This window comes from Aureobasidium melanogenum, assembly GCF_000721775.1.
Source record: "Aureobasidium melanogenum CBS 110374 unplaced genomic scaffold scaffold_22, whole genome shotgun sequence".
Taxonomy (NCBI): Eukaryota; Fungi; Ascomycota; class Dothideomycetes; order Dothideales; family Saccotheciaceae; genus Aureobasidium; species Aureobasidium melanogenum.
In genome coordinates, this window is record NW_024470074.1 from 326,938 (window position 1) to 354,201 (window position 27,264).

Here is a 27,264-nt window from a genome sequence, read left to right on the forward strand (position 1 = left end):
ACCGGCAGGTCACCGGTTGATCTACGTCTTGGACACACGACCAGTCTCGTGTTGGTCTGACATAACGGACTGTGGACTCATAATATTGATCTTTGAGCTTTTTATAGAACATATAGTGAGACCCGCAGAGTCACAGTCAAGGCTGGTCATACCCGCACATTGCAATTCAAGACACAGACGAAAAGAGGATCAGTTTGAAAGAAATGGAAAAGAACGTCTGCAAGAAGGCAGATACGGGACGTAATGTCTGAGATGAACAGCAGAAGCCTATGTAATATCGCGAAGGCATGGTATCATGAAAAACGAATGCACAAAACACGGTCATCCTTCTCTAACGCAGAGGAAGTACCCAGATCGCACTCTATGCAGGCTGTGTATTCTGCCGTTGCAGCTGCCAACTCCTTCTGCACATACCACACAACCTCTGTACAACTTGTGTAGTGCCTTGAGAGTCTTCGTCACGAATGAAATTCATTGCAACGGCAAGTTTTGCAATAGGATCATCTGGCTCCGCACTCTTCGAAACCAGGATCTTGCTCTCGATATAGTCAACCATACGACCACCAAAATGACGAGCAATAGCCATCGAGTAAAGGACGTCACGGTTCTCGAGCATGGAAAGTATATTGCGCATAGCTGCAAGAGCTGTAGCGATCTGTTGTGCCGCATCAGGTGAGATGATGTCGTCGTGAATGCTGACAAAGCGACCTAGCTGGTGCCAGAAGGCATCTTGCAGATATTGAGTGTATTGTTCGACAAGTTTTGGATCCGGGGGGTTGGCTGGGGGTTGTATGGGAACCATGTTAGGATCCAAGAAAGTGCCGCAAAGTAGGTTTTCTACTATGGCTAGACGTTGAAGAAGATTATTCAGGTATGGAGAAGTCGCGTTTGAGGGAATAGCACGAGGCAGACAGCCCAGTTGCCAGACGAGGCGAGCTTCCAAAGATGTGAGACCGTGTGAGCCACCGCCATTCTGAGCATGTGAGAAGCGCTCGATGCAGTACATGAAATAACGTAACAGGTCGTGGTTTCCGGCGACAAGATTGAAGCCATGATCCGTGTACCAGGTGGTTTCGAAGAAACGATCCAGTCCAGAAGCGTATTCTGCAAGATACATGAGACGGATCTGTTCCATCTCATGCGACGCAAGAGGATTAGGATTGTGTGGGGGCAGTGTTGGCGGGATGTTGTCAAGGCTGCATAGTGACTCCATCGTAACAAGACGTACTACGACATATTAGCAAAGAACAGACTCAGAGATGCAAGACTTCAAGATACCAGTTCGTTGTGGGTGTAGACTAGTTGTGTATTCTTCGTGTGGCGGCGGCGGCGGTGGAGGAGGTGGTTGTTGTTGTACAGGAGGAGGAGCCACTGCCGAGTTCGCAGGGCCCAAGGCAGGATCGATTTGGGCACCAAAATCAACTGGCGGTTGCATGGCTGTAGCAGGTGAGTATCCGGCACTCGCTGCAGGCATGTATCCCTGAGGAACATTCGCATAACGTTCCGGAGGCATCTGTGGCTCATGCTTGGCTTGCTGCTGTTGCGGCTGCTGCTGCTGCTGCTGAGGTTGTTGTGGAGGGAAGATGCCTGGAGCGGGTTGAATGGTCGGCGGCGAGGCTTGAGACTTGAAGATGGGATCGTAGCCTAGACACTCTCGCTTGCTCTTCTGGCAGTTGCGACAGGCAGGATGACCTTCGTCACATTTTATCCTTCGTTTGCGGCATGTCAAACAGCCAGTTTTTGTACGACGCTTGATCTCCTTCTTGTGTCGTGTTCCTGGAAGCTGATTTGCATTTAGGTGCGGTGTTCCAACTGGTACCTGGTAGCCCATGTGAGGTGCGTAGCCATTAACGGGCCCTCCGTTGGACTGCATGTTCGGTGAAGCTTGTTGCATGCCTGCTTCTGAAGGGTATGTGTAATTTGGCGGTGGGGGAGCATGACCATGTGGTGGGTATTGGGAAGGTGTTCCATTGGTGATGTGCGCCGGCGCGGGATGAGGAAGATGTTGTGGTGGTGGAGGTTGGTGATGTTGCGGGTGGTGACCGTTCTGGGCATGGACTGGCGCTGTGGCAGAGACGGGTGCCGGGGTATGCGCCGTAGGATGATGCTGGTAGTTCATAGGCGGCAGGGTCGGCGTCGAATGCTGCGAGACGTGGCTTTGCGCCGGATCAGACACAGCCGACGCGTCTTGTGTTGGCACAGCCGGGCGCTGACTGCTCTCTTGCTGATTGATATGTGGTTGTTCCGACGCGTTGACCGGGACTGCTGGGGGCTGTACGGGGTGTTGGTCGCTATGCGGCGTCGATGTCTGGTCACGTTCCTGCGGCGCGTCGTCTCGGGCGTCCCTAAGAGCCGGCGGCGGCGGTGGTGGAAGCGACTGATGTGACTGCAGCCGCAGCACGGCATCTGTATTGTCTTCTGCCATGGTTCCTCGATTCCTCGAAGCTACCCAAGGCGCGCCTCCAATCGACTCAGCCGAGCCGAATCTATTCAACGAGCAATCAACAAGACACACGTCAGTCGCGCCGCAAGCCTCGGGCCAATGATGTGGCTTGGCAGGTTGCGAGCTCGCTTAACACTCGAGACAACTGCTTCAGTTCGGGGGGCTGAAGCGACGATGGTCAAAAGAATGGGAGTAAGCGAGCGAGCCTTCCAGAAAGTAGGAAGCGAAAGCAACTGAGTCAACCTGTTTGAGCGCGGCAGCCATGGCCTTGGCACTCACTCAACTTGCAGCTCTACACCACCTCTTTCCTAACAATACTGTGCTTCTCTTTGGCTATTGTGCGTGTGCATGTTCTTGTCTACAGTTATAGTTTGGCCAGATCTCTGTGTGATCGCTTGTCATATCAAGGACTTTGTAGCGGTTTCATGTTCTTGGTTTCGACACTAATACTCTATCTCAGCGATTAACAGGCATTTCCTTACTCGGATAGCTTAAGCTGCTGCATCACGACATCACGAAGTACAGATTGTCAACCATGTTCTGATCACACCATGCAATGCTGAACCTAGCGCAACTCTATGCTAATCACTACTGCTCACAACAGGCCGACAGAAATATGCTGCAGGTACGACCCTGACCTGGTTCATGCTGGTGAAACCTGATCACTGAAAAGTCACCATGCCTTTGCATCATGAACATCAATGTGGACTGCTGTACTACACAATCGTCTTCACGCTGAACGTGAAATTTGCTTTGAATCGCACTTGCATTAATAAGCAATTATGCCGCCGTGGACTATAGTTTACATCTGGTTCGTCTTATCACTTCTCTACCATATGTACTCCATGTCTAGAGAACCAAAGTACAATTTACTCTACTCTTTTCCGGTGTCATTTTGATCATTGTTGGGTTCTTCCTCAGCGTGTGTGGACAATGCTCTGACAGTAGCGGGCGTCTCAGGCTCATCCAGCATCATTGGGCTTGTGGCCTGAGATGGACCTTCTTGCACAGTCAAAGGACTGACCGGGTCAGCTTCACTGCTGCCGCCGTTGGTAGAGTTTTTGCCCTTGCTCTTGTTCTTGCCTTTGCCCTTTCTGGGACTCCTAGCTCTCTCGCTCGCACCTCCTGATCTGCTAACAGGAGTCTTTGGTCTAGACTGATCTGACGACGCCGGCACCACCAACGACGACCTTGAATTGACCATACCTGACAAACCCGCGTCACTAGTCCCACGCGAGACATGTGCCAAGTCACGCACCTCGCGAAGAATTTCTCGGAAACCTTCCTCGAGTGTGTTCATGCGTGTCAGCATGATTCTGCCCACCATGCCCTTTTCTTCCTCTTGGCTACGACGCCGCTGTTCTTGACGGCGACGTTCCTTGTCCAGAGCCATTTCACGTTCGCGGAGCATCTGCTCACTGAAGCTTGCTGGGATGCTAGGTTGATAGCCTGGCGACAACGGCTCTGGAGTCATTTCACGACGGTGATGATCGCCAAAGTCGGATGCCAAGTCAAGGGCGAGAGCATTGAAAGATGGCTGCCTGTTTGCACGACGTGTCGAGTCGCCGAAACGATCGAAGCGTATGTTGGGTGCAGTATATTGTGCGAGTCGATTGGGCATGTTGGGACGTACCCTGCTGGGGTTGGTCGTACGTGGTGTCTTACGACCACTGGACTGAGATGTTATTGGGGCCAACGGTGTTGAACTGCCGCTGTTCTGTTTGGATGTGGTAGGGCGCTTGGGTACGTGTTCAGAGGCAGATGATGTGTATCCCTGCTCCACAATCGGCGAGAAGACCATAGTACCGTGCGACACATCACGGCGGTGACCCTCACGTTTGTGCTCCCCACTCATGAGGCGTGCTCTCGTAGCGTTTGGAACAGAACTTGCAGTCTGGAAGTCCGCTCCCTCGAAATAGTCCTTTGCTTTGGGTTTGTCTGGAGACGGATCTTTCCTCTCGATAAGATCTGGAGTGCCCGTCGGCGTTCGGTCATAACCAGTGGCTGTAATGTTATCACCGTCGTTGGTCAGAAGCTCGTCATCACCATCAGCATCCGTCTCTTGAGGCATATCCTCGCGTTCCATCTCCAGATCAGTCTCTTCCTCAATGCGCATTGGTGTAGGTCTCGGGAAGATTGTGGAAGCAAGATCTTCGGGGTCAGACAAGACAGATCTGGAAGCCGTGGAAAAGTCGCGCTTGATTGTAGCAGTCCTGTTGGCGGACGTATGAGCGCGACGGATGCCTGGTCTGCGGTTCTCCAGTCTCTCCAAGACAGAGCGTGGCTGTTCCATTGGAGGACTTGCACCTCCCTCATCACCCATATCTTGCATCCAATTGTCTACAACAGTCGCTTTTCGTTGGTCGGGGTTCGAGTGCTGAGATATCGTCCTTGTTGTCATGTCGAATGGTCGGCGGAAGACTTCCTCCAAGGCACGGTCTTTGTGGAAAGAAACAATGGACGGTTCACGAAGACGAGTGCCAGGGCTGAAAGGACCTGCATTCTTCATGGTGAAGGCTGGTAGACGACCTCTTCTAGGTGCCTTTTGCTCGACAAGATCCATAGGAGTGTACGCGTTGCGCACAAGGAACAAGCGTTCATAAGTGAATATGGCGAACAACATCGGGAGGTGTGTGATTTTGATGATGGTTCTGTTGAATCTGACAAATTTTCGGAATGGAATAAGGTAGCGCATTGGCGACACTACCCAACCAAACAGATTCGTGGGCGGGATGTATGAGAATAGAGCGTCCGACTTGACCATAGAGATAGTGTTGACAGCAAAGAGGAACTGATGCTCCTCATTGGCATTTTGGACGATAGCCATGAACGAGTTTGTCAGAACAGTGATGAGAATTGTCACAATGAGGAAGTGACAGAGGAAGAGAAAGCCAACCAAGACGGCTTTGCCTAAGAGGTTGTACTTTGGCCAGAGATCCCAGGCGGCGGGAGTGAAACCCATGGTCAGCTGGAATCTGTTTCCGTTAGAAATTGCGAATACATTAGGTGTTGATCGACTCACAATGCATATGCAACCTTGGACGCTTCTGCCTTCTCTTCGCTGAATGATAGCGTGAATGCAACAAAGAAACCACTACAGGCAATGAATATGAGCACCAGGAGAGCAATCATGTCCTGAACCATGAGACGGAAAGCGATGAGCAGTTGAGAAAAGTACTTGTAATGATCCAAGACGTTGAATGCACGTGGAAACAGCAGTACAGCAGTAGATGCCAGAACATCGTAAGCCATGTGCGCAGTATAATGCTTGCGTGCAGCAGGTATCAAGATACCGTAGAGGCGGAGTACGTAGTAGGCGAAGAAGCAAAGCAAGATACCCAAGTCGAAAGCGTTCCACACACTCATAATGTAAAGACCGAAGCCTTGCTCGGAGAAACCAACGAGTTCATCGAGCATGTATCCAGCACTCCAAAACCAGAAAATAATCTCAAGTGGAGTAATCTCAGTAGAACGATCAACCAAGACAGCCAAGAACAAGCCTAGCATGATGGCGAAAGAGATGGTAGAGAACAGCTGTCTGTAGCGAGGTACCCTAAGGCGAGACAGCTTGAACAGCGAAGCATCCTTAGGGTTGTAGAGGGTGACGCTTCGTCTAAGGGTAGGTTGTGAGTTGTTGGTGGATGCTGGCTGTGGGTCAGAGTTGTTTACAATTGTGCCATAGCCACTTCGTCCTCTGGTCGGAGGAGGTGTAGGCGGCTTGCGGTGGAGGTTGTCGGCGGCTGAGTGAAAGACGATGCTTCCTGCCCAGATGGCCTCGAGCTGTTGTACGACCAGCGGGTGGGCGAGGAAGCGCTTAGCCTGAGCACGAATGGCGATCTCGACGGTTGAAATACGCGCAGACCTGTTGTACTGCCTCAACTGAGCGCCTCCCTCGGGAGCGTCGAACCCTTCAAGTGGGTTGAAGTCGTAGCTCAGGGCATCAATCAATTCGCGAAGATTAAAGTCCTTCAGCAGGCGAATGGCCAGCAATTCCGAGACCATTGCCCTTGTCTTGCTCACACCGGCATTTCCTGCATCTTGTTGTGCCTCTTTCTGGAACTGCAAACAGTTTGCAATGAGAGCGCAGATGGTCGCTCGATTGAAGTGATCTTTGCGGATTTGCGATTGGATGGGTTTGACCAAGAACTGAGAGACTTGGGGCGATCGCAGTTGGTCCCAAGTGAGAGTAGTCTCGCATTTCTGCACTATCAGAATGCGACAGGAGTGGGTAATGTTGTACAAGGGCAGCTTGTCTGTTGTGTGAAATCAGCACAGCTCTCTCGAACACAGAGGTCGATAGAAAAAACCTAAGTGTGCGGCCGAGAAGATGGGCAACAGCGGTGCGTCCAGGTCATCTTCGCCGCCGTCGTCGTCTTCGTCATAATCGTCTGCGTCTTCATTGTCGTCGATCTGGTCGTAGTCATTGCGCGCAGCCAGAGGCGAACTGTTAAAGGGGCTCGAGAAGGGCGACTTGTCTGCGCGCCTCTTCCTTGGCCTCAGCAGCGTCGACAGCATGTTGGCCGCCTGTCCTAGTTGCAGAGCCCTTGGGGAGCGACAAGGATCAAGAAGGCAGATCGGAAACTAGACATTAGAAATATTATGCGCTACTTAGTCACGAGAGAAGCATGGCAGCACTGCGGGGTGTTATTAGTCTTGTGGCAGCGGTGAAGCAACGGCGGGAGGCCTGGTGCTGTATGCCCAGGTGCAGTCAAGCCATGTACCTCGTTTGGCACATGTAGCTGTCCATTCTTAAACACCTGTCTGGCTCTCGCGCTGTTTCGTTAATAAATGTCGCATTGCTAGACAGATCCACGCCGCTATGCACCATGTCTTTACTCGACTTTCCCCACCATCAAGCCCACCTTGCTAGACCTGCTCGCTTGCGTCCAATCAATCTTGGTCAATCCAGGCCCGTGCCACTATCTTCATGCATCTAATCAAACGAATCACGCAACGGCGTCATCAGCGACTCTCATCGGGATCGTCATACTGCTTTGAGCTACTATCTTGTGTTGTGGTTGAAAGTCCGACTGATAGAGACATTTGACAAAGACATGGCGCGACTTCGAAATCCGCTTGACGAAGCCGACCTTCCAGAACTTTTTTCTTGAAACAATTTTGACCAAAGTAAACAAAAACATAAACACGGACAAACTTTCCTCTTTCGTCCTGCTCGCACATGAAACTTGCAATCCGGGGTTGCAAGTGCTCTCTCACTCGGCACAGCTCTACCGAGGCTCTGCAAGACGAATCGTTACGTGATGCGAGACTTCTGGATGATTGATTCTCATACAATTTACTATATCCTTCTATTGCAAATCCATGTGTTCTGGTACAGGACTAACGAGTTTCCCCTTGGTGACAGCCTCCATCACATTGCCAATAGTCCACTCCTCCATCCTAGTCTGCGTTTCCACGCACCATGTGCCCATGTGCGGCACCAAGACACACTTGGGGTTGCGAATGAGACCTTCGTGAACCTTAGGCTCTTCCTCAAACACATCCAAGCCGCAGGAAGCCACATGGCCAGAGTCCAGGGCTTTGACCAATGCGTCCTCATCCATGACAGGTCCGCGAGCTGTATTCACAATCACCACTCCCTTCTTCATCTTTGCAAACTCGGCGGTCGAAATAATGTGACGTGTTTTGGGCTGTTTCAAAACATCAGAATTGTGAATTTCTTTCAGAGAGAACTTCCAAACTTACGTTCAAAGGCAGGTTCAAGCTCAAGACATCGGATCTCGCAAGCAGTTCGTCGAAGCTTACGTATTCGGCGCCAGCTGCGTCTTCACTGCTCAGCTTTCTTCTGTTGTGGTAGATAGCCTTCATGCCAAAGACATCCATTTTCAACTTCAAGTTCCTGCCAATGCCTCCCATACCAAGGATACCCAAGGTCTTGCCCTGAGGATCATGACCAAGAGCAGGAGGAGGTGAGCCCTTCCACTTGCCCTCACGCAAAGCCTGCATGGAAGGATTGAGGTTGCGTAGAGCACCAAGAATCAAGAACACGGCCGTATCAGCAGTGCTATCATCAGCAATAGTAGGAATATTAGAGACTAGAAGTGGCGGGTCTCTAGCAGCGCAGGCATGGGCGTCTATTTGATCATATCCAGCGCCATTGTGTGCAAGGAAACGCCAGCTCTTAGGAGTTGCTTGCACCAGTTCCTCGTCAAAGATGCCTGTGATGCTGACGGATGGGAAAGTTCTGTATGCAGCGATCACATCGTCGAAGCGTCCACTCTTGCACTCGGCAATGAACTCTTCTCTGTTTGTGGCTTTAGGAGTTATGATCTCTGCCATTTGGGTCAATTGCTCCCACTTCTCGTGAGCACTGCGCTGATGTCAGTAGTGCGAAGATAGGACACGAAACAGCTTGAGACATACAGGACAACCTCGCCGAGGTATAGAACCTTAGGTTTGGACATGATTGTGCTTTGCTAGGTTATGTTCAGAGAAAGAAGTGAAGTAAGAATGCTGAGTCGACTATGACTGCTCGCATACGGCCCGATAGGCCGGTTGATAATGAGGGCTAAAGTGCGGAGAAATGTCGCGGCATATGACAACCTCTCTAAGTGGCATTTTATATGTCTACCATGTTATTGACGAATAATCTAAACACGAAGAAATACTTCCAGGTCATAGCAGACCTCCAGAACGACATTCAAAAGTCGTCAGGGTATCTCAAACGAAAAATATTGGTTCTTTCGAGACTCGCTCTGCTAAAAGGACAAGAAGCCTCTCGGTCCTCGGGATATCGAGACCCGACACCCCAGTTCTGCCTCCCCGCATATCAGAGAGGTAAAGTCTGCCCCATATGTGGCTAGAGAGGTATAAACACAAAGCGTTCTCAAGAAGACAAGACGTGAGTGCTTTGGTCGACCGCTTCTCGAGTGTAGTACTAGGCGATCGCGTCGAGCATCCTGCATATCGTTACGCGAGTCCTTCCACTTGCATGTCATTCTTGAAGAAACACCCAGCAGTATACGAGTGTGCATTGGCTTTGCGACCTGGGTTGAACACATTCAGTATCTTTTGCGATCTGAAGGACATCGGATCATCAGAGCATTATTCAGTAATCATCGGCAGATGCAAAAGGGCTTGTCATCATGAATTCAGGATCTTGATAGTGAGTCAGGTCGAAGTCCGACATTTGCGAGAAAGAGCTGATGCTTACCTTGATCCATCATTGAGCCAGGCTGGTTGAGAAGAGAAACAACTTCTTGTCCATCCTTATCTACCATCTCGGAGGTATGGTTATTGCTGAGATCGTTATGTGTGTTGGTCTAATGAAGCCTTGTTAGCAGTTGTACCAAGAAGAGTATGTTAATTGACTTGTTGCAGCTTAGCTATACTCACAGGGACCATTTTGTCTCCTTCGACTCTGATTTCACGATCTGCAAGCTGCCTCATGAGCCCAAGGAAGGCACTGTTCTTGAACTTTGAGGTCTGGTTATCAGAAACACGCTCGAGTAGATTGGCTGCGGTCTGTGCCAACTCGTCATCATTCTGCCGATCCAACTCTCTCTGTTCTTGACGCTGCCGCTCTGCTTGTTCGTTCAACATGTCTTCTGACAGTCCGGCCTCAAATACGGATTCAAGTAGGTCTTCTGTCGCATTGAGCTCCCTCGAAGTTTGCATGGCAGAATCTCCAGCGTGCTCTTGCTCTGTTGCGCTTGCCACTTGTGGAACGACATGACCCACTCGAGACCGCTGCTCCAACACACGTAATTGATGTTGATAATCCTCGAATGTTTGTGGAGCCGTCGCGTCCAGAGCTTCAACAACCTCTGGAGTAGTTAGAATGTGTTCCATCATGTTGAATAATGTGGCCTCCCGCTCCTGAGCAGACGTGGGTTGCTGCGCGGAGAAAGCTGAAAGGGCCGGTCGCTTAGAGTAAACCTCATACTCCATATCCAGTACTCGGCTCAAAGCCTGGGAGTTGGGATTCGATATGACTTGGCGATCAAAACTTTCTGTCAAAAGTCTTGCAGAGTGTTGTGTGACGTTCAGAGCAGAGTTAGGATCCTCCTCACGGAAAAAGTGTTCGAGCCAGTAAGCATTATCAGCAGAACGCGGAACTTTTGTAGGCTGCAAGTGGTTCGACTCATTCCTTTGCCAAAGCAAATCCGCGTACGAGGCAAGCAGTTGCTCAGTCGAAGCATCTATGTTGACCTGGCTGTTTTCAGTCTGTTGAGCAAGACCATCTAACATTTCGTTCAAAGCAGGCTCATAGCCATATCTTTCAGAAAACAAGGTGCGTTTAGGATCGTTCAAGGCAGATAACAAGGGTCGAAAGAGCATAGCATCGACAGGATTCATAATCTGAGGGTGGTGGATGAGGAGGCTGACGACCTTGGCAGCTCGATGGAGGGACTCGTCCGTATTCGTGACCAAAGCATCGGCTAGCGCGAGACGAAATAGGGGGAGGTGCGGGTATATGTCTGGGAGGAACGAGTCGAAGTCGAAGGAGTCAAGTTGTTCATGTTCGTGCATGGAAGAGTCCTGTTCTATGGCAGCATCCTGCAAAGCGGCATCAAAAGCAGCTTCGAAAGCAGCTTCGTCAAAGTGGTCTTGAGGTAGGTGTTGTTGTTGCTGTTGCTGGAAGGACTGAGGTTGAGAGGCGTATTGCGGAGCGGAGTACATGTGATTGAAAGCGAGCGAAGGTTGGAAGCGGGCAGACGGTGGTTGTATCTGAGAAGAAGGAGCGTGCAGAGCAGCAGACTGTTGTGCATTTTGGGCAAAGTGATTGTGCCAGGCTTGAGGGGCTGGTTGGAATTGCGGTTGTTGCGGAGACGAGATAGACAAGCGGTTGAAATCCTGAGTCCAGGACGCCGACGGAGCAGGAGAAACTGACTGAAAAGGTGGCGGTCGTGCGTGAAGGTTGTTCAGCGAAGAAGCAGCCCATGAAGGACCTGCAAGGCTAGGGCCTTGAGCATTTTGGAAGGCTTCGAATTCTGGATCTAGTGATGCGACATTTGGATCATACGAGCGAAACCCCTACGGAGTGTTAGCATTGAGGTCAAGAAACCTTCAAAAAGCGCTTCAAAGTACTTGAGAGGGCGATTGTCGTGAGACCAGGCGGTCTTGCTGCAGAGTGCGGTCAACCGACGAGTGCTTGGCCAGGTTCTGAACAGCATTCGAGGGCCCACAGAGAGCGTCGGACATGGTTGTTGACTAGATGGGCAAAGAAGCAGAAAGCAGCGTCTGTGATGCCATGCTGGTCAAGATTCAGGACTCAAGCACTTCACATGCACATGCAAACCGCCCTGGGCGCGTGCGGCAATCTTGAGCCGAGGTGGAATCGGCCTCGGCGATAAGCCCAAAGACGGAAGTAGCGGCGGGCATCCGCTAGAGCGGAGCGCAGACTTGGCAAGGTGTCCGCTCCTTCCTCCAGCTCCGCGCCAACGCGGCGGAGAGTGAGCGCATAGCTGGCAATACCGCGACCCGACCATAATAATATATCCACTTTACTTTGCACATCACACAGCCAAACATGGTACGTTCGCTTTGGTCATCTTGCACATCCACTACAGAGAGATAGCTGACAACATATTCGCAGGCTCAAGTTATCTCGAATTCCGGTCACGATGATATGATTGTATGCTCCCCTAATGCACCCTGGCGCAAGCTTGCTTTTATTGACTCTCGATCAGCACGATGCTGTTCTCGACTACTATGGACGTCGCTTGGCAACCTGCTCATCCGACAAGACAATCAAGATCTTCGAGGTTGAGGGAGATTCACACCGCTTGGTAGACACGCTCAAGGGGTATGTGTCTGTTGACAGAGAGCTCCTGTCGCAAATCTGACCTCTTTCTGCAGACATGACGGCGCTGTTTGGTGTGTCTCATGGGTGAGTCGCCCTTTTCATACACGCACAATCTACTCTTGTTGACCTCTTGCTTGCTCAGGCACACCCCAAGTACGGCACCATCCTAGCTTCTTCATCCTACGACGGCAAGATCTTTGTCTGGCGCGAGCAAAACAACCAATGGCAGCGCATCTACGACTTCACTCTTCACACCGCCAGCGTCAACCTGATCGCCTGGTCACCGCCAGAGCCCGGCTGCCACCTGGCTTGTGCCTCGTCCGACGGCTCCGTCTCCGTCATCACCTTCAGCGACAATTCCTTCTCCCACTCCATCTTCCCAGCACACGCTATGGGCGTCAATGCCGTCTCATGGAGCCCCTCGCTTCTTCCCGCACAGCTCGCTGCTGCCCAAACTCCCCAATCCCAACCACAACCTCTGCGCCGCTTCGTCACCGGCGGTAGCGACAACTTAGTCAAGCTTTGGGACTTCAACCCTCAGACCCAGTCATACAACAACATGTGCACTCTTGCCGGTCACTCAGATTGGGTTCGCGATGTTGCATGGTCACCCACCCCACTCTCAAAGTCATACATTGCCTCGGCCTCGCAGGACAGAACTGTGCGCATTTGGACGTGTCAAGCAAACGCCGACCCAGCCAATTCGTCAAGCTGGCAGAGCACAGAGCTCAAGTTCGATGCTGTTGTCTGGCGTGTTAGCTGGAGTCTGAGCGGTAACGTCCTGGCTGTCAGTGGTGGTGATAACAGAGTCAGCTTGTGGAAAGAAAGCCTCAAGGGAGGATGGGATTGCGTCAAGACTATCGAGGAGTAGATTTTGCCATGTGCCAAAAAGACGACACAGTCGAACTTATCAAGTTTAGCCGTTTGGGCCCATGTCCAGCTCCAAGATTCACCCAATAACCACTCCCGTTAGCTCATGCTGTCCCAACGATAAGGAGAAATGCGATAGATCTGGTCAATGGCTCGCGTGAAATCCACAGAATTCATGCAGTACTGTCCCGTGCCTGAATAATTCAAATTGACTTCGCGAGGTCCAAAGTTCCCATATAGGCAGTCCTTCCGAACCGTTGACTCTCGCAGCAACAATGGTGATGCGTATGGGTAGGAAGAACTCTGGATGTACCTAGGTGCTGACGTAATGTCTGCCTTGAAGGAGGTAGGTAAAGTTGCTTTGGCTTGAGAAGCCATGTGAAGGTCCCAACATCAATTCATGTAGATACAACTTCCACTATAGAGCGCGCGGCAGCAGAACAAGGCTTGTGAACCAGCCTTTGATTGTACTTGCAGCTCAGCTGCCTCGGTGTAGCCGGGAAAATTGGTAGACGTTGGTACAAGCAACAGTACAAAATCCTTCTGATCCCCACCATCGGTTGCCTACTGCCGACCCCGGGCCGATAGGAAGCCTCGACCCAAAGCAAGCCCCGGAGGACCCCATAAACCTAGGTCTCGCCCGCCGTCTGACCAGTTATGCTCGAAAATGCCTCTCGAGTCAACCTGGGGCACCTTATGGCGAGTCAGTCACTGAACTGCTCCACGTAAGCTGACGGCTTCCAACACTCTTCAACACTAGAGACACACAACTCAGTATCTATATCAGGCTACCGCGAATGCCACAGTCGAAACCGACATCGGCCACTGCCTCCGGATCTGGAGGCGTGGAGAAGAATCCTAGAAGAACAGCAAAGAGCCGCAACGGTTGTCAAGTCTGCAAGATCAAGAGAGTGAGTGGCACGGGAGGGCATGATCATCTTACGTGCCGCTCGACTTCCTTCCATTTTGAATAAACTAACGTGTAGATGACAGCTAAAATGCGATGAGACACGGCCGGTGAGTTTTTATCAGATGAGCTTGCAACACAAATCACCATCTGCCTCGATTGTCTTGTTCAGACACATGTCACAAGCAGGCCAGTGGCGGTCAATGGTTGCCCGCGGTGCCAAGATGATTCCCTATCGATTTGACAAGAGTGGCTGACACTTTTCTGTACAAGGCTTGCGACAACTGCACCAAGCGCGGCTATGATTGTCCCGGTTATAGAAAGGCTCTCAAGTGGTCGACGAAGTATGAAGTCTTGCAGCCTGATGAACCCGACAGCCAAAAGACATTTCATCCTTCCGTGGAATATCATTTCTCATCTATCGATCCGGTAACGTTCGGCCAAGTGTCCACTCTCTCTAATGAAGAGCCAGCAGAAAGTTATGATGGCTACCGAGAAGTCTCTGAAGAAACGGCGCATCCCACATTAGTGTCATACGTCCCACAACCTCAGAATATTGCAGGACTAGAACCACAAGGACCTTGTTGCCCTTGGCCGCAACAATGGTCAGGCTATCCTGATGGTGGACACGAGCAAGCCATGGTCTCGTATGTTCCTGATCAGCCAGTCAACCAGATCAATGAGAACACAGCAGTCAGTAATGAGATCCAAACACTACGGCAGCAACGTCACAACAGCCCAGAGGAAATGGCTCAATGGAAGTCATTGCTTCGGGCTTACTATCGCATGGCCACTCCTACCATATCGCGATCTCTCCAGAACGATAGCACAGGTCTAGTTGAACATTACTTCCGCGATATCTGCGTCCTATACTCCTCATTCGACTCGAAACTCAATCCGTTCCGCACCGTGATAGGAAAGCTGTGGGATAGTTCCAACTCGATCTTCTACGCAATCCAAAGCATGGCAGCTGCACACTTGGCCAACCATAACCCAGGGATGGAAGTCCAGGGGTTGCAAATGCAACGGAAAGCATATGAATGCTTGCAACACGAGCTACAGCTAGCACATGTCAACCAGCAAGTAGACGATAGACTTCTGCTCACAGTACTGCTGTTGGGTATGAGCTCGCCATGGCATGAGGCCAATGATTTAGGGATGGCCCACCTCAATGCCGCAAGAGGGCTAATATACCCCAGGCTGCTTCGAGAGAAGGGTACCCAGACAGAGGAGATGACAAGAAACGATCAATTCTTTGCCGAAGCCCTCATTTATTGGGAAATGTGTGTTGCTTTTGTGCACAAAGAACCTATTACTTTGGGCCGGGAGAGACCCAGCGACGAGACACATTACAATGAGGCCCGAACGATAGGCACGAAGGTGATGCCGCACCCCTGGACGGGTGTAGGCCCCAGAGCACAAGTCCTCTTCGCTGAGGTCGGCCGACTTGTCCGGAACTACCGAGCTATATCGTCGCCACTCTCATATGGAGCAACAAGCGAGCACGTTGATCCCACCAAAATCATCACTGCAGCCATGGAGTTCGAGGAAGAACTACTCAATATCCGCTGGCCAGCCATTGACGACCTTGTGGACGTGCAAGATCAACTTACGGGCAAGCTCGATTTCATCATGGTTGCAGAGTCGACTCGTTGCTCAGCTCTGCTGGAGATCTATCGAGTCTTCCCTAACATATTGCGCAATCGACTGCTTAAGAATGCTGATACCACTGGAACTACGAGTCAGTTTTTCTTCCCCTTTTGCGGGACGCTTCTCCACCATGATCCTCATGACCCGAAGGCATGGTTGGTGTCACTAGCACGACATATCATGCTGGACTTGATTGGCAGCATTCCACCGACTTCTGGTACACGACCACTTCAACTACTTATTATATTGACAGCGTCCGCTGAACTTCAGTTGTCTGGACCTACGACAGCATTCTCGCTTAATGTTTTGCGTGCGAGAGAGCTTGCCACGACCAGGCTGGAAGAGCTCTCCATGCGGTTGCCTTCGAAGCCTGTGTTCATGATCATCAAGCTTATAAAGGAAGTCTGGCGCCGATTTGATATTGGTGACGATAGCGTCTTCTGGCTCGATGTCATGCACGAGAATGGCTGGCAGACCGTTATCGGTTAGTAAGAGCAAAATCTTTGGGGGAAGCTCAGAGTTATACCACACCAAGCAGGAGACTAAGGCGGCTAATTGCCAAGTTCTTGATGCTCATGAAATGCTTCGCCTTGAATCAAGAGATCAGAATCTTATCCGAGAAGAACTTCGGCTTCTGCTGATCATGGTGTGCACCACGAAGGACTCGGTCGGAAGCATACTCTAAATGGTTGTTGGGGCGTAAAGCCGCTACGACACAGGCCTTCGATATCGCATACTCCTTGTTGATGGTTACCCTGAGCACTCGCTGCGACCATCATAAGGCGCGGACACAACTCACACAAGGATGACCAAGCCTCTGGTCTTCGATTTAGCCATACTGCACAACAGAATTTCCGAGGGCAAATTTGGTGTTATAATGTTTATCTATCTAGCCGCTGGTGGGAATGATTCAACACGCGACGATCCTCAAGATGAGGCATATCCACACCTATATTGGAAGGGGCTGAGATACTGGCGTATGGGCTATGACTTGACAGGGTTTTGGATGCCGAACTTTGGAGAACAAGGTGTTGTGAATTACTTTTGATGACAATCACGAGCTCAGTTATAGGTTCTTGGGTTCACGAGGTTTGGTCTTAGTTAGTTCTGGTATGCTGACTTGGTTCAATATCATGGAGCTTCGTTGCCTTGATCATATCAACAACCGCCTCGACCGATTGGTCGCCTGTCCAGTCTTGCGGTGCAGTCTGTTCGAGCCCTGCTCGCAGTTGTTTCATACTGTTTTCGACGTCACAGTAATTGCTTCGATAGCCCAGCATTACCACTTCAATCAGCCCTTCATGAAACTTCTCAATTCGCTGTTTCCATCGAGAATATTTGACATCCATGTCGCGAAGGAACTGAACATATATGGACCTTTCACGATCGAGTCCAGCATCACTTCCCACTGAAGATAGTGGCACTTGTCGATCAATCTCTATCTGGATAGCTTCCATTTTCTCAATGTGCTCGATGTCGAGTAGTGATATGGCTGCTCTCATTCGTTGGAGCGAAGTTTCTTCATGAAGCAGGTCGATGGTGATCTCTACCGTATCGCGCTTCCAGGTCTTTCTCAGGGCTTTCTTGATGGGTCTGGCAGCATTTCCATCGGTAAAGGCTTGTAAGCGGTAGCTGTGCCGGTAGAAGAGTTGGTGATGTCCGAGTTCCCTCTGACATTGTTCGATGCGTAGGCGTGAAGCGATGTACATAGCTCTATCGTACATATTCATGATTTCGAGGGGGGCGTTGGTCCAATTTTCCTGTCTTTGAGCATCTGGAACCTCGTTTGTAGTCAAGCTTTCGCGATGTAGGTAATCGTCTGAGACGACAGCACCCAAACCGCGGACACTATCAACAAATCCCTGTGAATGTAGCTCTGGCAAAGTATGAAAGACAAGACCGATATCGTCACTCTGGTTCCGAATATCTTTGTGGATACTCGGCGATGACAGAGGAAGACAACACTCCCAGATGAATTCTGTACGCCGTAGATCCAGACGTAAGCCTAGGTGTTGAAGTTCGCGGCAGCTGGCTGCAAAAGTATGGCGACGAGCTAGTGCGATCATCATGTCTTTGACAGGGCCAAGCGAGCTGATACTGGCGTTTTGTTTCGTGTAGTTGGTGATGTGCTTGATGTCTGTGGGCATGAGATAGTCTAGAATTTGTTCGCGGAGCTCAAGGGGTAAGCGCGATAATGGCGAGTTTTCCATGTTTGCTGTTGATTGATGTCGCCTCGTTCTATGCTACGAATTCAGTCGATAGTTGGTATATTTGATCATGTAGAATATTGATGGTCGCGTAGCATAAGGTCTGATGATAGTCTCCAGCGTTGAGAACACTGTAGAGCAACATACGTTGAAGTGGACCAACATCAAAGTCATAGTGCATTACTCTATAACACAATGCAAATTTCTTTTCCAGAAGCCACGGATCAAACACAGAATAGACGTTTACCTACTCATAGCACGATTGATGTTTGTTCACAACTCACAATTCCTGTCGCTGTGAGCGCGTCTTTCCAAGCATGCATGACAGATTGGCGGTGACGTGGGATCTGCTGGTATCCAACTTGGCCATGGACGACTGTACAAGATTAATGCCAACTTCTGATGTCGACGCGAGCGAGTTCAAAGATATTTTAGCCTATCACATAGGCCTTTGCCATAGCCAAGCTTATTTTCTCTATAGACAGATCTACAAAATGACGTGCCATGCATGGCTTGCTACACCAACTTGATCAGAATCCAGTTTGTAAGATATGTCCTATACTGTCATGTGGCTGGCTCGTCATCCTCTACAGGGGTGGTCTATCTCTTTGCATCGCATATATCAAGCGTGCTCGCGACTGCTCGTCCGAAGCCATCCATAACCATCCACAACTTACCTTGAGACATTTCACCTATACCGATCAAATCATTTTTCAAGCATTATTCCAATCATGGCATTCACAAGATCAGCAAACACCACCACAGCCAGCAAGCCATCTCTCTTGGGACGCCTGAAGGGCAATAATCGCACCGTCACGACTACGACTAAGCACTCGACGAACCCAATCACTGGAAGTCACACGACAACGACCACCAAAAAGGAATCCGGTCCCCACACCAGCCACCATACTGGTTCTGCAGCCACTACTAGCAGAGGCGTGGGATCCAGTACAAGGCATACGACAGGCCATCGCACCACAGGTACAACTGGAACCACAAGAGTACAAAAGCGCAAGCCAACAGTTGGCGACAAAGTCAGTGGTGCTATGATGAACCTCAAGGGCACCGTCACAGGCAAGCCCGGCGTCAAGGTAAGTCCCGACAGATGCAGTCAAATATGTAACATGTAATGGCTGACAATGCTGTTGCAGGGAGCAGGAACCCGTAGAATGAACGGAACTGATGGCAAAGGTTCGCATTACACGCGTACTTATTAGAAGCACAACGAACAGGAGGTTGAGAAGAAATATTTGACGATGAGATACCCATGAAGACGAGACGACTTGAACGAAATTATGTACGAATAGCTCAGTTGAGCAAATGCAGGAGTAGTCATCCAAAATTCAACCAAACATGCTCGTGAATCTGAGACGAGTGGATGTTTTGAAGGTAGGCTGGCGTCAGCTCTAGATGTGCGAGGCGTGTGGAGGGTCGTGTTGCTGCGGAGAGTTTGGTCCAGGAACAAAAGTGGACTTTGGTCCCTTCAGGTTCCTGCGGCAGGAAAATGTTCCGAGAGTGGGGGCAGAAAGACCCTCGTTCTCTTGATTGGCAGGATATAGTCATCCAAGCAGTCTTGATCGACGCATTATTGCTTGGTTCAGAGGATCGAATTGCGAGCCGCTACAAAGGTTGTTTCTACTGTAAAGCAACGTCGCTCGTGTTTGTGGCCAAGATGACATGGCGAAGGTGTGCGTAACCTGAGATCGACAGGCGAGGCCGATGGAGGATTCAAAGTCAACAAGGGTTCCGTGACGGCAACTAGCCTGGAGGGGAATGGCTTGCGGCGGATATTCTAACATTAGCCTTTCTCACGCGCAGGCTGCGTAGGCTTGGCCTGCTGGTGACAGAATTGGCAGAGAGGGCTGCCGAACATCATCGTCGCTTCTCACGGCCACTATTTGCACGTACCTTCCCGCTCGTACCGTACATACGCTCTTGCTTTTTGTCTTTCCCTTGCTGTTCTTCTCCGACCTTTCACTTTCTTCCACTCGTTTTGACATCTCTAACGCGTCTCGCATTGCGTCTTGTACAGAGAAGCCCCTTATTGCTGGCCACGCCATCACTACTATATCTAGCCTCTCGCACGCACACGACCGTTGCCAGCTCCCCAACGGCTCTTGCGATCCGCCATTTCAGCATCCTACCACCGCCTAACTTCTAGGCAATCACTTGGATAGAGATTTTTCATTTGTTCGATTCGCAGCTCCTATATTTTGCAGCTACCGACGTTTCTGCATGTCGCATACAATGGCGCGCTCACCGAGCCTTATCGCTCTACTATTTGCCCTCATCATGGTTTTTTCCACAGTCGACGCCGACAACTTGCCATGGATGAAGCGTCAGAACTCCCTTGTTGGTACGGGAGGCAGCAGCGCATCCACCACCACGCCGCCGACATCCTCGTCCGTCGTTGACGTATCCACCTCGTCGGCTGCTCCCACCACATCTTCGACAGAGCCTGCCACGACTACCTCGCCCACCACAACCAGTGAAGCGCCAACGACATCGACCACTCCTACCACTTCAGACACACCTACTACTACCACCCAGGCTCCTTCCTCGACCACTCAAACCACTCCTACCAGCGAGCCCGCCACCTCTTCCGAGGCTCCGTCTTCATCCGCCACCTCTGCCGTCGTCGACACTACCAGCTCTGCTGCTCCCTCTTCCTCTGCAGATCGTAGTTCCGCCAGCAAGACAGCTGCCGGTTCTTCTTCAGCTGCTTCGTCAGATTCTTCTGCTTCCTCGTCCGACGCATCCTCTTCTTCGGGCACCAAGACATCGTCCAGCAAGTCGTCTAAGACAACCTCTTCTGAAATTGTCGTCATCGGCTCCGGAACCGCTGCTACCACTATCAACCGCTCGACCGTGAGCAAGGCTACCACGATAACCTCCGCCCTTGTTTCTTCGTCGACTCGCCACTACACAACCACTATTGTTACAGTCACCGGCGGCAGTACTCTTACCACTGCTGTCCCTACTGAGGAGGTCGTTGCATCAACTACTGGCTATGCAACTGCAACCATCTCGCCTTCGTTGAACGACAACGGCAGCAGCGGTAGCAGTGGCGGCGGTCTTTCCACTTCTAGTAAGAAGATTATCGGAGGTGTCGTTGGAGGTGTCGGTGGTGCCATTCTTCTCGGCGGTCTTGCTCTCGTTGCGTGGCGCATGTGGGGTCGCCGTCGTGCAAGTGGTCCCAGAATGGATGACGACGACATGGGTCCTCAGCCCCATGAAAGCCTCATGACTGAAAAGAACGAACCTCCGCTAGCCCGCTACCATGGAGGAAGCGGCCCGATCAACACAGCGTCCAACTTTTAATAAGCTTGTTGATTCTCCTGGGTGTCTTCAAAAATGCATCAACAGGTGTTCCTTGGGATCCTCTTCTTTCTATCCTTCTTGACACGATTTCTTCTTTTGGACTTGTCTTTTATAATGAAAGCGAAGCGAGCAAGCGATTGGGATTTTGTTTTTTCTGACCTTTTTGTCTTTACATACCCTCCTTTGGTCATCCGACTCCTGTTTCGATATCCATATGTCTTTAGACACTACATACATAGCTTCAGGTCACATAGTTAGTGACTATAACAAACCAAAAACTTTATATCTATCTGTTTTCGCTCGGGTGATTTGCAGGATTGGTCTTTGTGCTTCTCTCCTGACCTTGTCTCTGTCTCATTGCACTTCTTCTAGACTTCATTCATGTGCTTGGCTATGGTCCCTATCTGCCACTGTCTTCATGTACAAGACAAGTGTTCTGATTCATTCCTGTCACTGACCGTAAATCTGTGCTATAGACCTTAGATCTTGATACCTCGTTTCTCTGCTGTCTGCACAGACACCGACATCGTTCATCTCAATCGTTTTTATCAACAAGATCAAGCAACACTTTCACAAACAGGAGCAGGAGATCCAAGGACAATGAACCGTTTAAAATTTGCATATGAAAGGGGGGTATAATACTACTTCCTTTTCCGTTTCTCGAGATGTTATCCTCTCTGAATTTTCTTTCTCATGATCCCATTCTCAGAACGAAAAAAAAAAAAAAAAAAAAACTCATAAATCCATTCATGACCCCATTCTTTTTCAAGAAGAAGTGAGAAAAACAAAAGAAGAAAGAAAAGATTAAACAGTGTGCTCATGATTCTTTGGCAATGGTAGACGTGACAGTGGAAAAGAGAAAAACCAAGAGGTGTGTCCCAAAAAAGAAATGAGAAAACATCTCTGGGCCTGAAGAAGGAAGGAACAGAAGGAAGAAGAGGCGACCATCTGAATCAAAGAAAAGCTGAAGTCCGCCTGGAAAAGAAACTCGCAACTGCGCAAAGAAGAAGTTTGAAAAGCCTCAAAAAGAAGCCACAAGAAAGATTCGACCAAGTCACTGTGACAGCGAGAGGAACATCTTACTCTCTAGGCATGAGAATCGCATCGCGACACAGCACAGCAACCCGCTTGAACAACCTACGCCATTCGAGTGGATCGCCCTTTGCTTTGACGAATCTGACCTCCACAAGGCCGTCTTCGGTGATGGACTCGAGGACCACGTTACCGCTGAGTCCTTGCTTGCGACCATCGCTCATGCGGATGCGTATGTAGGCTTGTTTGGCCTTGTCGTCGGCGGCGGTAGCGGCGTGAATGGGCACGTTTAGTGTGTGCAGGGCGCTGCGTACTGTGCCCAACAGCTGAGGCAGGGCCTGGTAGGAGTAGAAGCGTGCAAGAGATTGTGCGGGTACGATGTCACGGAAGCGTCGCGCGTTCTGTGTCAAAGATAGAGGCACGCTGTGGTTTTGACTGAACTGGGTCATGTGCGGTTCTTGGGAGAGCTGAGCGGCGATGAGGTCGTGAGTGACGGCAACGCGAGAAGAGTCGTGTGCGGTTACGGGCTGAGAAGCCGTGAGTCCTGCCAAACGTGGTGGAGCTTCCCAATCGAAGGGTTGGTCAAAGGCTGGCGTGACGGGCTGGGTGGAAATAAGAGCAGGTGCAGGCTGCGACTCGACCTGTTTAGGTGGCTCCTGGCTCTGGGACGAATCAGGAACGGTGGTAAAGTCGATGTGTAGGCGCTCAATCATGTTGGTAGCCAGACTGACCGAGTCCGAGACGGTGCCTTTTGAATTCATAAACTTGTTTGGACGCGTGTACCATGAATGGATGCGGATATCGTCCAGCTTGAAGCGTTCGAGTACGTCAACCTTGAGCATACCTCGAAGCAGACTCAGTGCCTCAGAGGGTATCTTTTCCCACAGCTCGTCCTCAGGGCGTCCTTGTGTCTCGCAAAAATGGTAGAATTCCTCACTCTTGCGTGGCTCGGGTTGATCCCAAGGAGTGTTGCCCACCAACAGTACAAACAGCACGATGGCGCAGCTCCAAATATCCGAAATGTTGGGACAGTAGCCAAACTTGTCTTCGCCATGCTTCCTCTTTTGATTTGCGTGACCGACCTGGATAATTTCGGGGGCAATGTAAGGTGGACTTCCACAGACCAGACCGCACATTTTGGTGTCTCCGGTCTTGAGATTGAGGAAGTTTGTTGCAAGGCCAAAGTCGGCTAGCTTCAAGTCGCCATTCGCCGTCAGCAGCATGTTCTCAGGCTTGATGTCTCTATGCGCCACGCCTTTGCCGTGACACCAGGAGATGGCATTGACGAGCTGCTTGAAATAAAAGTGGGCAATGTCCTCGCCTACACCTTCGTCGGCCTCGATCTTGTCAAACAGGTCGCCGCCCTCTGCCAATTCCATGGCGATCCAGATCCATGACTGATCATCACCATGCGATAGGAAACGGATAATGTTGGCGTGGCCCGACACTTGGCGATGCAGACTGATCTCGAGCTCAATCTGCTTGGGTCGTAGTCGACCTACTCTAAAGGCGTGCTCTTTGTTGATGAACTTGACGGCGATGACGGGCTTCGGCTTGTCTTTGGGAACCGCCTTGCGGATGCTGTTGATGACTAATGTCAGCGACGTCTAGTATAGATTCAAGCCGAGTACGCACGATGCATATGCGCCGGACCCAATCGTCTTTGAGACGAGTCGAAAGGGTAGATTGCTCGGAAGTGGAGCTACTTGCGACTATGAAACGCGTTAGAGGAAAATGTCCTGTACAAACATGCAATGAATGAACCATGACTTACACCTGGCGGAACGCCCATGACTTGTGCTAAAATCGATAGTATCTTCTAGAAGCAACTGCAGCTGGCACTGACGTGCTTGTTGATTCTCTCCAAAAATCCAAGTCTGCGTGTGTTTCGATAATACTGTTGTCGGCGAATTGACAGGAAGACGCGTTGGCGTTTGGAAACGCGCCCTCCTCGGCGTGCAAATGAGCCCCTTCACCTCATGGATGCCACGCGACAAAATCAATCTAACCTTGTTCGTCCCTTTTACCGCGTAGCCTTGTATTGCGATTCCACTAATTGTGAGACAAGAGTGCTTATAAACGTAAGGTATCATATGGTGGCATCAGCTATTGTTACTTCTACAGTACGTGCCGTTGCGCAGCTGCGCGCTCGCATCCATGTCCTTCCTCGAGACGTATCCTCCATGCAATCGGTTAGTCGTCAAAGAGCCGCCCTTCGCTTTGCCGCCATTGCTGTAGCTGCTAAATGCAAGGATAGCAAAGTGGAACAAGAAATGTGAAACAAAGGAAAAAGGAAAAAGTCATCCAAACGAAAAAGAAAAAGCAACGTCGAATTACTTGTCGTTCCCCTTGTGCAGTGATGATGTTTCCAAAAACAAAAGCAGAAAAGAACGCCCATCTGCTATGCACCCCGAAACGCCTGTAATGCCTTGACCCGGATGGGAAGACCAGAAAAAAAAATACACTGTGGACTTTGAAGTCCACGAAATCGGAAGAGCCACACGATGCGCTTCGGACGCGGCATCTGTTTGGTAGGATTATTCAGGTACCGTCCTCGGAAAAATTGTATCCAAAGCTGACACGCCTGATCGTGCGCAGCGTGACTGTGAATGATACATCGAGGCACATATTGCGTCGTGTCTATGTACGACGAGGTGATTACGTCGACTTGCCATGTTTCATCTTGCATGACGGTCGCCTTCTAGTGTGACCAAGATTGCTGAGAAAATGGACGCTGAAGGTGGCGAGATAGGGGCTGTTAGATATGGCCAATGCCAGCCGATATCTTTTATGAGACTGATGCGGCCGAGAAAGCTGCATTCATCTGATCATAGTTGGTACGATTCTCGAGCATTCGAATGTACTTGGGGTCTCTGCTGAACTTGGGGACGGAGTCCTGTAGATTGTTAGCAAACGTTTTTTTTTTTTTTTTCCACCGAGTACTGCACGACTTACGCTGGCCATGAGCTTGAAGACACTGGTCTGAGCCTGATCGAAGAGAGTGGCGACCTCGTCCAAGCTAGCAATCATCTCGGTGTCCTCTCCTACAGCGCGGGTCATGCGGCTAGCAAGAGCATTACGCAGATTGTGGTCAATGTTGAGCTCACACGGCGAACCAGGAGCAAGGAAAGCATTGTACAGGCCTAAAAGGGTCAGCTAGATGTGGATATAGGATACTAGTGAGATGAGCTTACTGTATGCCGAAGCCAGTGTTTCGCGAATCAAATCCAGACGAGGAGCAGGAACTGAACGCTTGGCAGAGTTGTAGTCTAGCAAGAAGCTTCTGACTTCAAGATAGAAGGTAAGATTTTCCTCACAATGAGTTTCTTGCAAGAACTCGCGGAAGACCAGACGTTGTGCAGGATCGTGAATGATTTGTGACATTCTGGTGGTGTTGGAGTCGCGAGCGACACCAGCGGGGAGCTTGACGACGACAGCTTCGCCGTTGATGGAACCATTGGTACTTCTGACCCAGCCTGCGATCCTCATTCCCTTCTCGGTAACACCGTAATGCGATGTTTTGAGGGGTTGGAAGCGGGAGGCAGCAGGCGTGTTGCGCTCTTCAGTCAGATTGACAATGAGTTGATGTACCATGAACTGCTGGGCGATATCGCAAGCCTCCTTTCTGTTTACGACCATGCAGCAATCCATCAACCAATCAAGAGCCGACTTGCCAGTGAACATATAGGGAGTGTCCTTCTCGAACTGCTTGCGGGATCTCATCATGTGCACCCCAACTAGACCAGTTGCATAGTCATGAATCGATTCCGAGTCGGCTGTGGCAGTGCTCTTGAGGTTGGGGCCTTCCTCTCCACAAAATCTTCTGAAAACAACCTCAATAGTGCCGCGGTCAATGTTGATGTTATCATTTTCAGGGACACGTTCGAGGATAACGAGTTGCATGGTGTTACGGGGCGAGTCCAGCAGCTCGTTGACATGGCGTTGGTGGATGCCGTTGCGTTGGCAGAAGCGAGTGAGAACGCGCATACCCTTTGGGGTCAATTGCCAAACGGAACTCCTTGAACTAAAGTCTGTCTTGCCATCCAACGACTCGACAAACCTTGCTTCAGAGAATCTGTTGCAAACTGTGCGAGCCATCTCCTTGGCCATGGAGAAAGTTGTCGTAGTTGTCGTGGTGACAATTCTGGAGGGGTCTTTCGGGTCGGGCATGCGGTTGGATTGGGAGAATTTGAGCGAACCAAGGTTGGTCAGAGCTTCATCGGTGGTGAAGGTGTGCTCAACCTTTGTGAAACGGACGCGGTGGGGAGTCAGTGGCAGACTGACCATCAATGTCGAGAAGAGATCCTTCAGATCCTACGGAAGATCAAGGTGAGTGGGGACGTATGGAGAAACAATGGCGGAGGTGGGCTTACTCTTGTGAAAGGACGGTCATCGTCGGTCTGACGCAACAGACGAGACGAAGTTTGGTGCATCTTTTGTCTGGCGCTGGTTTCTTCTGCAGACCAGGGAGGAGTGGTGGCTGCGAGAAAAGTGTTCAGTGAAATTCGCTTGTCGTCAAGGCCGGGGCGTCGCGGGTGATAGTCGAGCGAAGATAACGACTCCTGCGACAGGCGGAACGAAGAACGTGTGGGGGATTCGAGAGACTCGCGAGCAGGAGCAATACGGCCCAGCGAAGTCAAGCGAAGATGTTGCGAGGGTTGACGCTGAGATGCAGCAGCAGCAGCAGCGACGGCGGGTGATGGACCGGGATGGTGCAAGTTGGTGGTTATGACGCCGGCAGATCGGCTTGCCGAGTCTGATGTGGTAAGGCTGTCGTGCTTGGTCCGCTGTTCACGTGGCGAGAGTTCACTGTTTCGCACGCACAGCTCGTCGGGCACGGGGGTAGTCAGTTTTGACGGCGACGAGGACTGCTGTGAGGGCGCGTGAGTGGTGGATGCAGGAGGATAAGTGCTGGACGGGGTTGGATGAGGCATTGCACGGCTCGGTGGCCTGGATATCGTAAGGCCTTTCAAGTTTCAAGTACTGTGGGTACGACCATGCTAGCCCGAGCTAAGAATTCCACCAGCGCCGCTTCATGTGTCAATTTTCGGACCCATGAGATCAG

At 50.7% G+C, this 27,264-nt stretch overlaps 12 protein-coding genes across 12 annotated transcripts; 5 read left to right on the top strand and 7 right to left on the bottom strand.

The window, feature by feature from the left end:
• Positions 1-361: 361 nt before the first annotated feature.
• M437DRAFT_77772 (uncharacterized protein) lies at positions 362-2,425 on the bottom strand (the record flags this gene model as incomplete). The annotated part of the gene is made up of 2 exons (XM_041026876.1): positions 362-1,207; positions 1,250-2,425. 2 exons carry the CDS (start codon positions 2,423-2,425, stop codon positions 362-364), a joined length of 2,022 nt encoding a protein of 673 aa, XP_040877031.1.
• A 1,264-nt stretch (positions 2,426-3,689) lies between these two features.
• Positions 3,690-6,841, bottom strand: M437DRAFT_9271 (uncharacterized protein; the record flags this gene model as incomplete). The annotated part of the gene is made up of 3 exons (XM_041029079.1): positions 3,690-5,418; positions 5,466-6,696; positions 6,751-6,841. Coding segments are annotated over 3 exons (3,051 nt in total), but the record flags the coding sequence as incomplete, so codon positions are not given.
• Positions 6,842-7,752: 911 nt separating this feature from the next.
• Positions 7,753-8,868, bottom strand: M437DRAFT_87192 (D-3-phosphoglycerate dehydrogenase, variant; the record flags this gene model as incomplete). The annotated part of the gene is made up of 3 exons (XM_041028594.1): positions 7,753-8,094; positions 8,150-8,774; positions 8,828-8,868. 3 exons carry the CDS (start codon positions 8,866-8,868, stop codon positions 7,753-7,755), a joined length of 1,008 nt encoding a protein of 335 aa, XP_040877033.1.
• Positions 8,869-9,766: 898 nt separating this feature from the next.
• M437DRAFT_55553 (uncharacterized protein) lies at positions 9,767-11,608 on the bottom strand (the record flags this gene model as incomplete). Its single annotated transcript, XM_041022897.1, has 2 exons — positions 9,767-11,440; positions 11,495-11,608. 2 exons carry the CDS (start codon positions 11,606-11,608, stop codon positions 9,767-9,769), a joined length of 1,788 nt encoding a protein of 595 aa, XP_040877034.1.
• A 328-nt stretch (positions 11,609-11,936) lies between these two features.
• M437DRAFT_77776 (WD40 repeat-like protein) lies at positions 11,937-13,083 on the top strand (the record flags this gene model as incomplete). Its single annotated transcript, XM_041026877.1, has 5 exons — positions 11,937-11,939; positions 12,003-12,041; positions 12,097-12,212; positions 12,266-12,296; positions 12,355-13,083. The coding sequence occupies 5 exons, from the start codon at positions 11,937-11,939 to the stop codon at positions 13,081-13,083; spliced, it is 918 nt and encodes a 305-aa protein (XP_040877035.1).
• A 796-nt stretch (positions 13,084-13,879) lies between these two features.
• M437DRAFT_55532 (uncharacterized protein) lies at positions 13,880-16,128 on the top strand (the record flags this gene model as incomplete). The annotated part of the gene is made up of 3 exons (XM_041022892.1): positions 13,880-13,993; positions 14,076-14,099; positions 14,263-16,128. The coding sequence occupies 3 exons, from the start codon at positions 13,880-13,882 to the stop codon at positions 16,126-16,128; spliced, it is 2,004 nt and encodes a 667-aa protein (XP_040877036.1).
• Positions 16,129-16,736: 608 nt separating this feature from the next.
• On the bottom strand, positions 16,737-17,849 carry M437DRAFT_68633 (uncharacterized protein; the record flags this gene model as incomplete). Its single annotated transcript, XM_041025146.1, has 1 exon — positions 16,737-17,849. One exon carries the CDS (start codon positions 17,847-17,849, stop codon positions 16,737-16,739), a length of 1,113 nt encoding a protein of 370 aa, XP_040877037.1.
• A 728-nt stretch (positions 17,850-18,577) lies between these two features.
• On the top strand, positions 18,578-19,063 carry M437DRAFT_55360 (uncharacterized protein; the record flags this gene model as incomplete). Its single annotated transcript, XM_041022856.1, has 3 exons — positions 18,578-18,734; positions 18,849-18,937; positions 18,998-19,063. The coding sequence occupies 3 exons, from the start codon at positions 18,578-18,580 to the stop codon at positions 19,061-19,063; spliced, it is 312 nt and encodes a 103-aa protein (XP_040877038.1).
• A 610-nt stretch (positions 19,064-19,673) lies between these two features.
• On the top strand, positions 19,674-20,000 carry M437DRAFT_55775 (uncharacterized protein; the record flags this gene model as incomplete). The annotated part of the gene is made up of 1 exon (XM_041022928.1): positions 19,674-20,000. A coding segment is annotated over one exon (327 nt), but the record flags the coding sequence as incomplete, so codon positions are not given.
• Positions 20,001-20,081: 81 nt separating this feature from the next.
• M437DRAFT_77780 (uncharacterized protein) lies at positions 20,082-21,167 on the top strand (the record flags this gene model as incomplete). The annotated part of the gene is made up of 1 exon (XM_041026878.1): positions 20,082-21,167. One exon carries the CDS (start codon positions 20,082-20,084, stop codon positions 21,165-21,167), a length of 1,086 nt encoding a protein of 361 aa, XP_040877040.1.
• A 1,079-nt stretch (positions 21,168-22,246) lies between these two features.
• On the bottom strand, positions 22,247-23,991 carry M437DRAFT_87199 (kinase-like protein; the record flags this gene model as incomplete). Its single annotated transcript, XM_041028595.1, has 3 exons — positions 22,247-23,780; positions 23,835-23,911; positions 23,974-23,991. The coding sequence occupies 3 exons, from the start codon at positions 23,989-23,991 to the stop codon at positions 22,247-22,249; spliced, it is 1,629 nt and encodes a 542-aa protein (XP_040877041.1).
• A 996-nt stretch (positions 23,992-24,987) lies between these two features.
• On the bottom strand, positions 24,988-26,632 carry M437DRAFT_55508 (RGS-domain-containing protein; the record flags this gene model as incomplete). Its single annotated transcript, XM_041022890.1, has 4 exons — positions 24,988-25,095; positions 25,155-25,342; positions 25,394-26,513; positions 26,573-26,632. 4 exons carry the CDS (start codon positions 26,630-26,632, stop codon positions 24,988-24,990), a joined length of 1,476 nt encoding a protein of 491 aa, XP_040877042.1.
• Between the last annotated feature and the right edge of the window lie 632 nt (positions 26,633-27,264).